Genomic DNA, 19095 nt, shown 5'->3' with positions numbered 1-19095 from the left:
GTAAGATGGCACTTTTTATGGTGTCTTGTTGATACTTCATAAAATTGTTTTTCTGGGAGTTTGGTGAGCCTGCTTGCCATTTTTGCATGTTTCTAGCCCAGTATTCCAAAGAAAACTGGGTATCTCTTTAAAATATTATTGGGCAAGTATTAAATGGCAGATTTGTCAGGGTGTCACAGGTGCTGTTTTTTATTGATTACTGTAGTCACAGAGAACTTGAGCTTTTTGCTTAAATTGTGCATGTGTCCCAAGAGCAATATGGTTATCGTAACAGTAGTATTTAAACCCCCAACCCTCCAGCAGCTGAGATGTAGGTTTTTTATTCTTTTTTTTCTATTCTTTCAGGCTTGTCTTCTTTTTTCTTGACATTACTCTATATAAACCCATATGCGTAACTGTCATCTGCAGAAGAACCTGCTTTTATTTTGTTACCACATCTCCAGTGCAGTGTTTACTATAAAGATGTTGAAAAGGACTTTGGTCCTATGGTATGCACTTGGTTACTCTGCTTTCATTTGAGTGTACTTTATGTACTCTGACCCTCTCGAGACTGCCCATTTGTACAGTATCAGATGGCTGGCTAGAATTTTAAGTAAGCCATGAACATAGTGTCTTTCTTACCCTGTTCAAGAATGCCATCCGTGCTGTCTTGATTCTGTATCTCAGTGGCTTCTGTAAATTCTAAAAATATTCTTCTGGAGCTTTTCTCCCCCAAAATCCGCTGAAAACTGACACCAGTTGTCCAGTCAGACTATCCTGGTAAACAAATAGGTTCATAGGTTAGTACTAGGCTAACTGCCCTTGCGAGCCATTGTAAGCCTAGCCAGTTATCAACTCAAACCCTGTATCTTGTGTTTGTAAGGCAAATACCTTGACCATTAGGCCACCCTCCCAGATGTTAAATAAAATAATTCTGTAGCAGTTCTGCTGAGTTTCCTATGACAAAAATCAGGCTAACAAGTGATGTCACCTCACAAAATACCAGCCTTACCACCACTTTCAATATTTACTCTAAAAATGGTACACTTATCACACCCGAATTTCACACAAAATTACTAGGCGTCACTATTAATAACAAGTTAAAGTTTGATATCCACATTAATCTAGCTATTAAAAACACTCGCAGAAAGCTAGGTAGTCTCTACAAACACAAATCCTACTTGACCCATACTGCTAGGACCACAATTGCTCGCACTCACTTGCTCTCAACATTACTTTATGCATCCCCAATCTTAACAAATCTATCCAAAACAGAAACCAGCAAACTGGCAACCTGCTATAATCAAATAGCCAAATTTGCTAATAACTCCTCTTTTAGAATCCATACACAAAGGTAGTTGTAGGTTAACTACATTACAAGGCATCTTTTTTCTTCTTATGCATTTAAATGATGTAAGGAAATGACTGGAGTGGCTTTCTTGGGGAGTGACCTACCTGTGGGTGTGGCTGAAATGGGGGTGTTTCTTGAGTATGTTGTGGGTGGGGCTTAAGGGGCGCCGGAGCACTACTTCGCCTAGGGCGCCATTTCAGCTAAGGCTGGCCCTGTTAGGAGATATGGTTGGTGTGTTATCAAAGAAATTTCTAGGCAGTGGATATGGAGATATTTGGGAAAACAAATAAATGATCTTGTAACAAATTCTGCTGTGAATTTCTCACTATTTATATTACATCAGATAAATTTTTAACATTGTATTCAGAAACAACATACATTGTTCTGATATGTCCCATTTCCTGTAATTCATTCTTTTGTGTAGTTTTGATGGGTATAGTTTAGTGGATCTGGATTTTGCCCAATTAACACCTGTTTGGATAATGATTATTAATAATGTTAATTAAGCAGGTTCCTCTGAACAGAACACATCTTCAGCGCTAACCTGGAGGTCAAAGTTCTAGTACTACATGTATATATTTTTTATTGAAATATATGTGAAGCCCTACATATTCTTAAATGTATGAATGATATGAAAAAGTAACAATATGTATACCTCTTAGAGCAAAAATCTGGACAAACCCTAAAATGATGGGGGACAAATAGGGACAGATTTTAAATATTTCTCTTACAAACTTAGAAAGTTGATAGAATAATAAAATAATATATTATCATATATAATAATAAAATCAAATGTTTGTCATTATTTAATGACTTCAATCCTCAGCTATTTGCCAGAAGAGTACAGATTTTAGGAGGAACACACCAAAGATATGAGGCAAAAATCTGGACATTCTGCGAAAATCTGTACAGTTGAGAGGTATGACTTGTATAGTACATTTGATGCTGCTTTAGACACAAGCAAATTGATATGTGTATATGTGAAAATTTAGAAGAAAACAAATAGCAATGCATGAAATAGGTAATGTGTAACTCAAGATCTAAAAATAAAATAGTATATAAAGGGTTGTGGGAAAGAATCCTTAAAGCAATGTACAGCTTCTACACATGTGATAAAAGCTACACCATTGTAAAGAACAGGGGTAGGTAATATACATCAAATATATATAACATATATAATATATATAATGCACACTGATTGGAGAGCCCAGTCAGTGTGGCCATTGTAAACCAAGCATATACCACAAGAAAGAAGTCTGGCCGCCAAAGTATTGTTCAGTGGCCAGTCCTTCCATTGGGATACACTCCATAATACTATCCATAAGATACTGTATGAGGGGATAGGACTAAATGTGAGAGAAAACAGGGATGTCCTGGAAAGCTGTGGACAGCTGACACAAACTGTCACCAAAAAACATTCCTCTCAAATATACACAGTTTCATAAAAGGTCCCTAATTTTCCTTGTATTTTTGCCAAGTTCATCATAGAATTTGTGTTTTTCTGGTAAATTAGTATGGATTTTTGTCAGACAATAATGCTGCACATTATGTACTTCTGATTGTTTTTTAATGTGTGGCAGGACCAGTCTGGCAAGCCTTCCCAGAATGGAGCAAGTTGTTAATACTTTGCCCAAACTGCTTTTAGTTGTGATAGGAATTAATCTGATGTGACAGAAACTAAGCTTTTTTGATTTTAATAATTTCATTTAATTGTTTCACTTTGTTGTGCTCCTTCATGTAGAGTTGTTGATGCTGGGGAGCTTTATATTTATGATATAGCTTCAAAAGGTGAATAAGTTCCTTCATTAGGTATAAGATTTCAGTAGTTACCCAAAACATTAATGCATCTTTTGTCATTTTTTGTGGAATAGGCTCCATGTTCCTGAGGATGGATTAAAATATGTTTTTAAAGACACAAACTATTTCATACAGATCTAAGATATCTGAGTATTGCAGTGCATTTCAGATGTTCAAGCACTCCACTGCAGAGTGGGTAACGTACTGCTTTTGATGTTGGTATCATTGCACTGCTGTGACATTGTCTGCAGTGGTTCAATGCCCTGTAAATGCCACAGTGCTATATAAAGCAGTATAAATCTCCCATACGCATTACTGGGAATGTGTCAGATGTGCATTTCTACAGTTTTGGGCAGTGTGTATACAGATACAAAATGATCTACTCTTTAGGCAGTATCCTACTGAATGCATTGTTCTATTGATCTTTTTGTCTCTCAGACCAATTTTTTTTTTTTTTTTTTTTTTGCAGCTTCTCCAGAGTTTGTAATAGTACCACAGCATACATCCCCTGATGAGGCTGTGCAGGAAATAGATGCCCTGTATGATGTTGTTCTTGACATCCAGGACAAATGGAAAACAAATGTAAGTACTGAATGTGGATGAGGAAAAAAGAACTTAAGGTGTCTTACATATTCACTGCTGATGTATAATGGTACACTTAAAGTGTTTTCAAGATAACTCTTGTTTCAGCCTTCACAGCAGGTTTCATAATTTACACTAACATAGCATAAATGCTTTTCAATGTAAATAAAAAGGCATCAAAATAAGAAATACAATTTTCACAAACAAAATGTTGTATACTAAGTTCAGGCTATAGAATAAATGAGGTTTAATTTCTGTACTGTAGGAGATATTAGTCAACTGTGTCATACATTCCATTACACTGCATCTTATCAACTTGCACCAACGTGAAACACCCAGTGAAATGCACCTCCACTATTACACCTCCACAACAGAATACCTATAGAAAGTAGGAGTCGCTCTCCTCCCGCAGGACTCATGGTACATTTTGAGCAGGATTTTCACAAGGCGCATTCCATATAAATGTTTTTTTATTGAAAAGTGAGACTATAATGAGCAGATTGATGAATCATTAAATATTACCTGCCTGAAATACCTAAAATGGATGGTGCAGCAGATTATTCTAACAATGGCATTTATATAGATCTGAACAATGCTGATCACTTGTGCTTTACTAAATTCATATGAGAGCTGCAGCTAGTCTCTGCAGTTGCCTTTTTGTTTCCCACTGTCTACCTAATGTACACACAAGTCCCTTTGATATTTCCATTACCCAGTTTCCTCTGTTAAGGCATTCCAGGTCTGAGCACAACCACTATGAAATAATAGAAACTAGTTTGATTCATTAATGATTCATTCCATCAAGAATCAAACTGTCAACAAGCAGCATATCAAGTTAAAACAGTTTCATTGAACCAAACAGCCTAAAAATAAATAAAATAGAAAGACAGCACCCCAAACCTTTGCATATTTATATATACCAACTCCAAGATCACACATCCGTGGAAAAAGGACAAATCCCCTTATCCTACTGTGTGCTGCTGCTGCACAAAGCATGCACTATGTTTTAAGTTAGTGGAGTAATCGAACAGAAAATACCCAGTCACTTATTCTGCTAAAATTGAACCGCAACAGCTGAGGGAATGGACTTGTAAAAAAATGATACTCCAAAACTTTATTTTGACAATGTCTGACTTGATATAATGAATGATTCCTATAATGTATTTTTATTCGGTCTTGAATGTGGCACCTTCTACCTATGCAACCTGTGTTTGCTTCTGCTACTCTTGCTAAACTTTGCTACTCTCACTTCCACTGGTGGTGTGACATGTCCACAACTTATTCATGTCATATTCTTTTTCCGTTCTTCAATACAGTGTGTAGAAATCATACACATTGACCCTTGCCTCACAAAAAACAAAAAGAAGAAAAAAAACCCTCCCTCTCTCCTTCCCTGTCTCCATTCAGCTCTCCTTTGCACATTCTGTATCAGCTTGACTGCTCTTTCTCTACATTGCCAACAGAAGCACCCCTCTACACCTAGCCTTTCTGCTAACCACAGTTACCTCACTTAACTTTCTACATACCAGCAACCATTCCAGTTAGTTCAAGGACCATTTTCAGCCATGAACCTAGCCTAATGACAAGACAAATAGTGAAATAACAAGAGTATTACAGCTTATGTGACTAATATGATTCAGTCGTATTACAGTTATGTAACTGATATGATTCATTCTTATTATAGTTATGTAACTAATATGATTCAGTCTTATTACAGTTATGTAACTAATATGATTCAGTCTTATTACAGTTATGTAACTGATATAATTCAGTCTTATTACAGTTATGTAACTGATATGATTCATTCTTATTACAGTTATGTGACTAATATGATTCAGTCTTATTACAGTTATGTAACTGATATGATTCAGTCTTATTACAGTTATGTAACTGACATGATTCAGTCTTATTACAGTTATGTAACTTATATGATTCAGTCTTATTACAGTTTTGTAACTGATATGATTCAGTCTTATTACAGTTATGTAACTGACATGATTCAGTCTTATTACAGTTATGTAACTGATATGATTCAGTCTTATTACAGTTATGTAACTGACATGATTCAGTCTTATTACAGTTATGTAACTGATATGATTCAGTCTTATTACAGTTATGTAACTGATATGATTCAGTCTTATTACAGTTATGTAACTATGATTCAGTCTTATTACAGTTATGTGACTAATATGATTCAGTCTTATTACAGTTATGTGACTAATATGATTCAGTCTTATTACAGTTATGTAACTGATATGATTCAGTCTTATTACAGTTATGTAACTGATATGATTCAGTCTTATTACAGTTATGTAACTAATATGATTCAGTTTTATTACAGTTATGTAACTATGATTCAGTCTTATTACAGTTATGTAACTGATATGATTCAGTCTTATTACAGTTATGTGACTAATATGATTCAGTCTTATTACAGTTATGTAACTGATATGATTCAGTCTTATTACAGTTATGTAACTGACATGATTCAGTCTTATTACAGTTATGTAACTGATATGATTCAGTCTTATTACAGTTATGTAACTGATATGATTCAGTCTTATTACAGTTATGTAACTGACATGATTCAGTCTTATTACAGTTATGTAACTGATATGATTCAGTCTTATTACAGTTATGTAACTGATATGATTCAGTCTTATTACAGTTATGTAACTGAATAATATGATTCAGTCTTATTACAGTTTTGTAACTGATATGATTCAGTTTTATTATAGTTATGTAACTAATATGATTCAGTCTTATTACAGTTATGTAACTGATATGTTTCAGTCTTATTACAGTTATGTAACGATGATTCAGTCTTATTACAGTTATGTAACTGACATGATTCAGTCTTATTACAGTTATGTAACTAATATGATTCAGTCTTATTACAGTTATGTAACTGATATGATTCAGTCTTATTACAGTTATGCAACTAATATGATTCAGTCTTATTACAGTTATGTAACTATGTTTCAATCTTCTTACAGTTTTGTAACTGATATGATTCAGTCTTATTACAGTTATGTAACTGATATGATTCAGTCTTATTACAGTTATGTAACTAATATGATTCAGTCTTATTACAGTTATGTAACTGATATGATTCAGTCTTATTACAGTTATGTAACTAATATGATTCAGTCTTATTAGTTATGTAACTGATATGATTCAGTCTTATAACAGTTATGTAACTAATATGATTCAGTCTTATTACAGTTATGTAACTGATATGATTCAGTCTTATTACAGTTATGTAACTGATATGATTCAATCTTATTACAGTTATGTGACTAATATGATTCAGTCTTATAACAGTTACGTAACTAATATGATTCAGTCTTATTACAGTTATGTAACTAATATGATTCATTCTTATTACATTTATGTAACTGATATGATTCAGTCTTATTACAGTTATGTAACTGATATGATTCAGTCTTATTACAATTATGCAACTGATATGATTCAGTCTTATTACAGTTATGTAACTGACTAGTATGATTCAGTCTTATTACAGTTATGTAACTGATATGATTCAGTTTTATTACAGCTATGTAACTGATATGATTCAGTCTTATTACAGTTATGCAACTGATATGATTCAGTCTTATTACAGTTTTGTAACTGATATGATTCAGTCTTATTACAGTTATGTAACTAATATGATTCAGTCTTATTACAGTTATGTAACTGATATGATTCAGTCTTATTACAGTTATATGACTAATATGATTCAGTCTTTTTACAGTTATGTAACTAATATGATTCAGTCTTATTACAGTTATGTAACTGAATAATATGATTCAGTCTTATTACAGTTTTGTAACTGATATGATTCAGTTTTATTATAGTTATGTAACTAATATGATTCAGTCTTATTTAAGTTATGTAACTGATATGATTCAGTCTTATTACAGTTATGTAACTGATATGATTCAGTCTTATTACAGTTATGTAACTAATATGATTCAGTCTTATTACAGTTATGTAACTAATATGATTCAGTCTTATTACAGTTATGTAACTGATATGTTTCAGTCTTATTACAGTTATGTAACTATGATTCAGTCTTATTACAGTTACGTAACTGACATGATTCAGTCTTATTACAGTTATGTAACTAATATGATTCAGTCTTATTACAGTTATGTAACTGATATGATTCAGTCTTATTACAGTTATGCAACTAATATGATTCAGTCTTATTACAGTTATGTAACTGACATGATTCAGTCTTATTACAGTTATGTAACTGATATAATTCAGTCTTATTACAGTTATGTAACTAATATGATTCAGTCTTATTACAGTTATGTAACTGATATGATTCAGTCTTATAACAGTTATGTAACTAATATGATTCAGTCTTATTACAGTTATGTAACTGATATGATTCAGTCTTATTACAGTTATGTAACTGATATGATTCAATCTTATTACAGTTATGTGACTAATATGATTCAGTCTTATAACAGTTATGTAACTAATATGATTCAGTCTTATTACAGTTATGTAACTAATATGATTCATTCTTATTACATTTATGTAACTGATATGATTCAGTCTTATTACAGTTATGTAACTGATATGATTCAGTCTTATTACAATTATGTAACTGATATGATTCAGTCTTATTACAGTTATGTAACTGACTAATATGATTCAGTCTTATTACAGTTATGTAACTGATATGATTCAGTTTTATTACGGCTATGTAACTGATATGATTCAGTATTATTACAGTTATGCAACTGATATGATTCAGTCTTATTACAGTTATGTGACTAATATGATTCAGTCTTATTACAGTTATGTAACTGATATGATTCAGTCTTATTACAGTTATGTAACTGATATGATTCAGTCTTATTACAGTTATGTAACTGATATAATTCAGCCTCAGAATGGCTGCACCAAAAGTTTGCCCCACTAGGAAATTCTGCATGATATACAAGATAGCTTAACTGATTACAGCACAGTAAATACATAGACATTGTCCTTAAAGTAGATGCAGCTTCATCGGACATTTATGTGGACAAGTAATCTTTCACTGCAGACTACTTTTCATATTTTTCATTTGGAAGATGAACAAAGAACCAGTCCAGAAAAACATGTTTTCATTTCTCTTATGAAAACTAGGCCTGAGTACTGAGACAGCACTGTCTTACATTCTTATGGAATATGTAGGAACAGTGAAGGTACTTTTTGAAAGGACAACTGTCAGATAACACAAATTAGTGTAAAAGTGTGAACAGCAATAAGATAGTTCTATTTAAGATAGGCAATGATGCTCCTAGCAGTTGGAGGGGAAATATATCTACATATTTTATTCAAATAAATCTGCAGCATTTTTTATATTGGATTCTGAACTTCACTCCACTAAACATATGGTATGTTCCAGTTTATTATTACTCAAGTGCATCTGTGCTAATTCTTGATTTTTATTTTGTATGCATTTTACCAACAAAATGTTTTGTGGTAGTATGAGATTCTTGAGTGTGTCCATATCAAGCCATTTGCAGTTCTTACAGTGGTTTGATACTAAGTATAGCGTCACTCACTGTAATCTTAACATTATTTTATGCTTGTTCGGTGAATGGCTAAGCAGTTCAAGGGATTCCAGCAACTTCAGCTTAAAAGGGGTTTTGTCCTTTGTACTGTACAAAATTGATCACCTAAATACTTCAACAAGCATCTAAGTTGTTTTCTACAGGCCTGTTTATATTAAAAGAAAACAAACTGTCACTTGCTATTGCTTTTCAAATAATTTTGCTTTATTCTGAACTATTGCCAGAGTATATATTTGATTGTAAATAACAGCCATCACAATAAACCCAGTAAATACTGCAGAACTACAGAGGTGGCCAGTCCCTTGTCATTCCTAAGTAACTGCATTTTAAAGTGCAGAATATTACATAAAATATAACCATTAACTACACATTAATGCCAGGGTTGTTAGTGTTCTTTTTTCAGCTATGTCTCTAAAGCACCCACTATCCTAACATGAAGTTAATGGTCTGACTTCTCACAAGTTTGAGAATCATTGCAACTCAAATACTCAAGATTCTATTCCCACAGTTTACCTTTTCTACCAGCATATATCCTGTCAAGAAACATACCATTTGCACTAGGGGTGCATAGTAGACTTTCATGTTAGAGGACAGAAAATTAATAAAAAGCCTTTCACAGTATTTCACTTCTCCTTATATACTTATTTCAAGGAAGAGATTAGATGTATGTGAGAATACTATATATAAAACTGAATTAATTCTGATGATTCAAAATCAAGGTGGCAGTGATTCATAGAATATGTTAGTTGTGCAAAACAAAGTACAGAACAATAGCAAACATTTAGTTAAGATAAATTACCTGAAAGACTAAAAAAGGTGAATAATCAATAAATTAAAACATTTATATGAGAATTAAATAAAAGCTTTAATAATTTTGCAATGCAGTATTTGTGGTACAGATACACGTTAGCTGCAAAGAAGTAAGACCTTGTTATCATCTAATATGCATCTATGAATCACAGTAAATGACTGCAAAGTGCAGATCAGCACTTCCAGCAGTGGCTGCCATCATGTTAACATAGATATCCCTACCGCTCACTCTCCCACACACAAGCACGCAGTAAAATACACACACACACACACACACACACACACACACACACACACACACACACACACACACGCACGCACGCACACACTCACGCATGCATGCACACACGCACGCACGCACGCGCACACACGATGCACACACACACACACACACGCACACACACGCACACACACACACACACACACACACACGCATGCGCGCACCACGAATATCCCTTACCTGTTCTGTTGTCAGAATTACCACAACATCTCCTATTTCTCTGCCCTGGTAATTCACACATGATTACAGTCAATCCTTAATACCAGGCATTCAAGTTTCACACTTCATATCCCAGTAAATGCATACCAGGGCAAAAGCTGTTATCGTTTGAAATTGAGATGTATGTCTAACTTTTCCTGTCCCTCTCTTCCATACATCACAAAATGTTGCAGGCAATGCATGTTGCCCAAGATCCTCAAGATATGTTTAAAAAATGCAAACACGCAAACACAAACAGACACACCTACCTAATGTACTTACTAACTTCCCTATCACAATCTCCCAAGCAGACACACACACACACACACACACACACACACACACACACACACACACACACACACACACACACACACACACACACTCAAACATACACTCACACATGCAGCTGTTTTTATACACACCTTCTAACTATACCTTACCCCTAAACTCTCCAGTACTTAACCTTTGACAGGCTTTGACTGTGTTCACTACCGTGAGGTACAAAGAGATGCCATGCTAATCTACACTGCTGAACATTATTTCTGTGAATCACTCTGTGTGTTGATGACTTCCCAGCAGACAGTTCTTCCGTTATTTCCATGATCAGCACCATTTGCCCCTGTCCAAGAGGGACACAGGTGGAACCCCCAGGGTGAATTTATGATTACCTATCCAATTGTCCAGATTGTGTTTGAAGAGGGCCAATGAGGTGCTCTGTTTGACATGAAATGGGAGTCCATTCCAAAGGAGTGATAACCTCTGGGAGACAAATCTATCTCTCCATCAGGTTCTATTTATGTCACATACCTGGTTAAGGTGCTTAGAGCGAGTAACCTGTGTACCATTTGACTTACGGATATGCAGCATTTCCAATAAAGCAGGGTCAAAGACTGCTTTATATGCAAGGCATAGATCACCTCTGAGTAGTCTGTATGAAACAGAATAAAGTGACAGTGATTTTAGATGATCCACATAGGACAGATGCTGAAGATCTTGAATCTTCCTTTTGAGGAACCTCTGTGATCTTTCCAATAGTTTCAGGTGCTTGGAAAGGTGCATACCAAAAGGAATGTTGTACTCAATTATTGGTCAGATGAGGGAAGAGTACAAAGAGGTTATAAATGATTTATTTTCTGGATGCAATGCTTTTACTTATGAGATGAGAAATATAGAATGCCCTTCTTACCACTGTAGAGACATGGTGATCAAAGGAAAGGTTGCTGTCAACCTCTGTGCCTAGGTCTTTCACCACTGAGTGCATACATAGGGTGTTGTGGTTGATGTGGTAGTTAGCAGGAACACTGCATTTAGCAAAAGGGATGATAACACATTTTTTGCATTGAGTTTAAGGCCATGTCTTTGGCAGCAAACATTTGTTTGTGTAAGACCCCTTGCAGGATGTTGACATTGTTTGGAGATTCTATGACCGCTCCCAGTTTGCAGTCATCAGCAAATTTTGTCAGCCACTGACCTTTAGTTTTAGCTTGTAATTCATAGAAATAGATTCCAAACAGTAGCGGTCCCAGGACTGATCCCCATGGAACAACACTGGTTACAGGTCTATTGTTGGAGGTGGATTCCCCTATTTTGACTATATGGGTTCTATCAGTGAGCCAGTCAGTGACTCATCTAATGATATATGGGTTTATATCTATTCTTTTAAAATTTCTTCATGTCTTTTAGATTTCTAATACCATAGGTTCATAGGTCCATAGGTAGGTACTAGGCTATTGGCCCTAGGGCCAATATAAGCCTAGCCAAATGGTACCCTGGCTTTTGCCACCCAAGAAAATTATTTTCTTGTGCCCCTGTCAAGCAGAGCCACAGAAGTGATCCCCTGGGTGAATTTCCTATCTCCCATCCAATCATCAAGATTTTTCTTGAAGAGTGCTAATGAGGAGCTTTGTTTGATATAGATAGGTAGTTTGTTCCAGAGTATGGAATGTCTCTGGGGCAGAAATCTATCCCTCCAGCATGTTCTGTTTATTGTGGTGACAAGGTTTAGGTCCCTAGAGCATGTAGCTCAGAGGGATTGGGATTTCTTTATGTGGAGCATGTCCTACAGCTCTGGGTTTGACATAGCTTTGTATGTTAGGCAGAGATCACCTCTGAGTAGGCAATATGCGACAGAGTAAAGCTGGAGTTTTTTGAGACAGTCTGCGTAGGGCATCTGTTTGAGGCTGGTAATCCTCTTTGTGAGGTATTTATGTGGCCTTTCCAGTTGTTGTAGATGTCTTGTGAGGTACATACCAAAAGGGGCATTGTACTCTATAATGGGTCTAATGAGTGATAAGTAGAGGGGAACAATGACCTCTTTTTTCCTGGATGCGAAATCTTTTGTGATGAGGTGTGCCACATAGAAGGATTTCCTGACTACTGTGGTGATGTGATTATCAAAGGAGAGACTACTGTCCACCTGTGTCCCAAGGTCTCTTATCACACTTTCGGTGTTAAGTAGATTACCGCTTATGTGGTAGTTCATGGGTATAGAGTTTTTACCAAAAGGAATGACAATGCACTTTTTGGCATTGAGCTTGAGGTCATGGCTTTGACACCAGGCATCTGTCTCAGTGAGGCCCTTTTGTAGGATGTTCACATCCTTAGGAATTTTGATTATGGCTCCTAGTTTGCAGTCATCTGCAAACTTTGTTAGCCAAAGACCTTCTGTGTTTGCCTGTACTTCAGAGAAGTAGGTACCAAACAGGAGAGGACCTAGGACTCAACTCTGTTGTACTCCACTTGCCACTGGTCTGAAGTTGGATGTAGAGTCTGCTACTTTCACAGTGTGGGTTCTGTCAGTGAGCCAGTTGGCAATCCATCTTGAGACATAGCGATTTATACCTAGTTTAGTTCCATGATGGAAATGGACCCCATTCGTAAGTCAAAGTACGATTAAAGTTCATGAAATTAATATTGTTTCAATCTTTGATGTCAGCCAGATGTCACCCACAATGTGCCCAGTAATGACCCCTTCTGCAATTCATATGGGTTTACATGTATTTGTAACATATCTAAATATGATTATAGATTCTTTTTATAAGATCTGTTTCTTCTACTACTATTGGAACCATCTGGGTATCTTTCTTCCATATTGCTCTTGTTTCAGCCCGCAAATCCTAATATTTTATGACTTTTTGTCTCTCTGTACATAAGACACTGTAGTTACTCAGTGTGGCGATTTTAGCGATCAATACTACTTTTGTCTTCTTTTCATGGACCACTTTATCCAGTTTTCTAGCATCTATCATTTGAACTGTTGGTAATGGGTGATCCCATATGATGTAGACTTCATCATTTTCTATGATGCTTTGTGGCTCATCTTTCCAGTGTTTTTCAGCCACTTCAATACCATAATGTTTGCACAATCCCCAGTGCAACAGTCTTGCCTCATTATTATGCCTTTCAGTATACAGCCCTTCTGCCATTAGTATGTCACAACCAGCAATGAGGTGTGCAACTGGGATTCCTATTATATAATCGAAGACGCAATCCTTCAAATGCATCTTGATCGAACTTGAAAGCACAAAACAGCAAAATAGCAAAACAGCATATAAGCGATTTCTTTTCCTGGGAAAGAAATCACTTGGCCACCTCCGTTACTTTGCCGTTTTCATCACTGTAGTGTGAACTCGGAGTTGGTATATTTAAGTAAGGGGTGTGGGGGCACAGCCCTCCACATTGGGGGTGTGAGGGGACCCCCCCCACTTTATGTAATGTCTTGATGTTTTTATTTTTATTTTTTTTCCCTGGGAAAAGAAATCGCTGTTCTGAGTGTTCGGGATTGTAAGCTTTCTCTTACATGTGGTCGATAAATCAGCATTTGCTTTTTTTAAGCCTTTGCAGATTTAATATAGACCCATGCAACTGTTTCCAATTCTGTTTTACAAAACCTACATATGTCTGTTTCTCCCACATGTTCAATGAACTTTGTAAACTAATGTGTATGTAGCCCACTATCTTGGGCCGCCAATATTAACCTTTCATCTCTTGGTTTGAATTTGCCTCTCCTTAACCATTCCTGAGTTTGATCCTGATCAACATGAGGTTCTTCCAGAAGTTTTCTATAATTGCAACTAGATTTATACATTTTCCACATTTCTTGCCTCCTCATCTGGTCTTTCACCTCATATTCTTTCTTTTGTTTTTTGGCACATTCAGTTGTTTCCTGATTTTTATCTACTTCTGATTTGATTTTCATTCCTTCTTAATGCCGACATGCTTCTGCTAGATTAAGCAGAGAAGTCATCTTAGATTTATTCTTCTCATGTTTCAAAACTTTCACTACATTTGGATCTTGTGAGGTCAGTAGATATTGGTGGAGTCCCACGATTGTAGATTTATGCATATAATCAATTTCAAGGAGTCTCATCCCTCCTTTGGAACGGGGAATATATAATCTTGGTATGCACTGATTTTTATAAATCATTTGGTGAGCATGAACCATCCTTCTTGTTTTCCTTTCTAATCTATCCAACATGTTTTGGGGCCAGTCAATCACTCCAAAACTGTAATTTAGGACAGGAAGACCAAATTGGTTTATAACCTGAATTTTGTTTCTAGATGTCAATGCTGTTTTCAAGATTAATTTTAAGTCTTCTAAAGTATTCCTTACTAAGCTTTATTCACATCTGTTCATGTTTTATTGTTGATCATTCATCAGTTCACAGATATTTATACACTCCCGTTTGCTCAAGTTCCTTTATATAACAGTCTTGCCCCAAACTGATGTGTTTTTGGTGCTGCAGTTTTCCTGCTTTAATGGATGGTTTTGCACATTTATCAAGACCAAATGACATTCTTATATCATCCGAAAAAGTTTTGACAGCTTCCAGTTGTGCTTTCAGTTTCTCATCTGATGAGCTGTACAGTTTTAGATCATTGACAAAGAGAAGATGAGAAGTCCTTACAATTTGCTGTTTTCTAGGAACCAAATTATAGCCATGGCCTAAGCTGTTAAGTAGACAGCTTAATGGGTTAAAGGCAAGACAGAATAGCAATGGTGACAGTTAGTCACCCTGGAATATTCCCCTTTGAATTTTTATCCCTGAGGTAATAATTTGTCCTTTATCATGGCTTAATTGCAAAGTGGCCTGCCACTGTTTCATGGTAACTGTAATGTAGTCGATCAGTGTAGGGTGTATCTTATACATTTTTAAGCACTGTTTTATCCATGAATGTGGAATACTATCAAATGCTTTTTTGAAGTCAGTCCATGTCATACTTAGATTCTTCCCCTTTTTACAGATCTCCATTATGATTTTATTTAACAGCAAATGATCCTTTGTTCTATATGCCTTTCTTTTATTGCCTTTTTGCTCTATTGCCATAAATGAGTTTTCTTCTAAATGACTATAAACTCTGTTGGCATCAATTCCAGTGTATAGGTTATACTTCATCGGAAGGCAAGTCATTGGTCTATAATTTTTGGGGTAGCTTGCAGGTTCACTCTTAAGTAAAAGCATTGTTTTTCCCTTTGTTAGCCAGGTTGTTATCTGTTCAGTGTGTGCATATAAATAGTTCTTACCCATGGCTAAATCTTCATGTAAAGCTGTTAATATCTTTAACCAGAAGTTAGGTACTGCATCTGGACCTGGGGTTTTCTAATTAGAGGCTTTTCTTAACTTTGTTTCAATCTCTCTGGCTATTTCATCCTATTAAATATCCTGTAGCTTTAAACTTCTTATTCTTTCTTTTACTACTTCTATCCACTTAGCATCTTTGTTATGTTCCACAGGATCTTCATAAATACTTCTCCAAAATATATCTGTTTTCTTTTTTCTTTTTTGACAGTCGCAGTTCCTTTCACCTTGTTTCCCAAATCTCTATAAAACTTTTTTAGGTCATCAATAAATTGCTTATTTTTGTACTTTTCCTTTATATTTATCTGCGTATCTTCTAAGTTTTTCCACCTGTGCTGAGATTTTTAGTTTGTTATTTGCTATAGTACATGATAGATTCTGATTTATTCTAATACTGCGAACTGCTTTTGTCACATCTATCTAAGTATTTTTGTTGATCTGTTCCCTCTTCTATACTCTTCTAACAGTGACACTTCTTGTCTTATTTGCTTTATAGTTTTCTCTATTCGATACTTTCATGATGGTATTCAATTTCTCCACTTCCTTTCCCTCACTACCCTGTGTTCTTGTGGTAGAACTTTGTCAGTTATTAATTTGGCTGCACAGTAATATATCCTGTTTACTTCTGTTATATCGCATGGATCTCTGTGGATAGTCCTAATTACTGTGTTCATTTGTTTTATCAAACTTCTGATTTTTTGGGTTTTATTGACCTTCTGCAGTCTATTTCTCTCATCGATCTTAATATGTCTCCCTATCTCTATTAAATCAAGCAACTCTTCTCTTAGCTCATTTTCTTCTAAACTGAGGGCACATTTTTTATTTTTCATTTCTTGCGGGCATTCTATAGAAAGTTCTATAGCATCTTTCTTTGGCACATTCTCTTCAATTTCACCCTGTGCCATCAATTGCTCTGTCAAATTGGAACTCACTTGCCTATTGCTCCTCAACATTGACTGTGTTTGAGTTTCCACAGTTTCCTGTTCCTTCCCTTACTGTCCAGCTTCAAGTGAATGTTTATACCGGTTTCTTGTGGAAGGCTGCAAAATATCTTCATATGGCACCCAACCAATTGCTTCCCGTTCCACTGGCTTCCCCTTAAATTGGATGTCCATTGCTCTATCCTTTTGTGGTGCTTTTTTAATTAGAATTTCTACACAGAATCCTTTGCTTCACAGGTACTCCATAACCTCAATTTCTATTTCTTTAACTTCTCCATTACTAATCTCCTTTTCTGCTTTTCCTCTTTGTCTTCTTATTTTTTGGATTGTAAAGTTTTCCATGTGTGGATTCCTTTGCCTGTATTTCTCTTCAAATATCTTTGGTGCCACTCTTTTTGTATTGATTAGTTTTTCTTTCTCCTTTGCATAGCTATTACACCAAATTAAATCTCTTTTTCTTTCATATGTCTCCGGATCTTCCTGTTTCTCCTTACTTTGGGGACTCCTTCCATCATGCTGTGATGTAACCTGTGTTAGACCTTCTACACCAAATCCTTCACTTCACTCTACTTTACTAATCTTCTTTTCTACATTTCCTCTTTGTGATGTTATTTTTTATTTTGAAATTTTCCATATCTGGATGCCTTTGCCTGTATTTCTCTTTGAACATCTTTGGGGCTGCCTTCTATATTTTGATTAATTTGGCTTTTGCCTTTGCATAAATATTGCACCATATCAAATCTCTCTTTCTCTCCCATGTCCAGATTTCTTTTTTATACTTTTTAAAATTCTCTAGGTTTTGTTGTTTATATTTTCACACTTCCTCAGATGCTTCTTTTTTAAACAGATCAAAGTTTCTTGGTCTATATACTGTTTTTCACAAATCTGTTGTATTAATGAACACAAATTTTTATTTGAGGCTTCTGACAGTTTTTCATGTGGAAGTATACCTAGCTGGGTGAGTTTGTCAATGATGCCTGAGTGGAGGATAGTGTCGATAGCCTTTGGTAAGTCTAGGTAGGCTGTGTGCACAGATTTCCTCCTTGCCCAGAGCCTTATTGACTGTCTCAAAGAAGTCCACCAGGTTTAACAGGCATGATCTTCCTTTGACAAATCCAAACTGAGAAGGGTCAACTGTTTGGAGATATATATTTGTTGATAAGGTGCATAATGATTTGCTCTATGGCCTTGCAGATAAGGCTAGTCAGGCTAATAGGTCTATAGTTCCCAGGGTCAGTGGAAGCACCACCTTTGTGCAAGGGGATAACGGTGACTGTTTTCCATTCAGCTTGGACAAAGCTGGTACTTCGACTATCATTGAAAAGAGTACTTAGTGGTGTTGCTAATTCTTTTTTGAGCCCATGTAGGACATAACCTGGGATCAGGTCCTATAGATGCTGTGTTTTTGACCCTAGAGAGGGCGTTTATAACCAGCTGTTTAAAGATACAAGGTAGAGGATAGGTGGTAGGGATGTCACATGGTATATGTGGTGGGGACAAGGGAGTGAAGTTTTCACAGAACCTGTCCACTAACAGGTTAGCTAAGTCCACAGGCTTAATATTTGTGGTATCATTAACTACCAGTTCAGCAGAAATCTGAGCCTTTCCTTTTAGGTTACGGATGTAACTAAAGAATGCCATATGGTTGCCCTTAGTTGAGGAAGCTAATTTGTATTCATAGTTTGCTTTGGAGGGCTTCACAAGAAAACATATTTGCTTGTTTAAGCTGAAGAGGGAGTGTTTCCAGTTTAGGGCTTGCTCCCTCTTACTCTTAGACAGCAATTTCTTCCTCTTATTATAAGGCAGGTCTGCTCTTCCTTTAAGAACTTGTTTTGCTCCTATCAGTTATGGTCAAATCAATACAGGTGTTTGTATAAAGCATTGATGTAGAGCTTGGCATAGTTGCCAGTTCCATCTGAGGGGGGAGGTGCAATAAAGCTATTTATACCATCGCATAACAGGTTATAATCTGCTTTGGAGATGTTGTTTTAGTTTA

General features: G+C 35.7%; 1 protein-coding gene across 1 annotated transcript in view; it reads left to right on the top strand.

Annotated features, from left to right (window-relative positions):
* The window catches only part of LOC122816207 (deoxyribonuclease-1-like), a 136861-nt gene that overhangs the window by 101212 nt on the left and 16554 nt on the right, over nt 1-19095 (top strand). The window contains exon 6 of the mRNA XM_044088955.1: nt 3597-3709. Coding sequence (XP_043944890.1) covers nt 3597-3709 — 113 coding nt within the window. The remainder of the gene's footprint in view (nt 1-3596; nt 3710-19095) is intronic.

Source organism: Protopterus annectens, chromosome 12.part0 (assembly GCF_019279795.1).
Source record: "Protopterus annectens isolate FY-2018-M chromosome 12.part0, PAN1.0, whole genome shotgun sequence".
Taxonomy (NCBI): Eukaryota; Metazoa; Chordata; order Ceratodontiformes; family Protopteridae; genus Protopterus; species Protopterus annectens.
The sequence above is the reverse complement of the archived record's forward strand: the minus strand, read 5'-3'. Positions and strand labels throughout refer to the sequence as shown.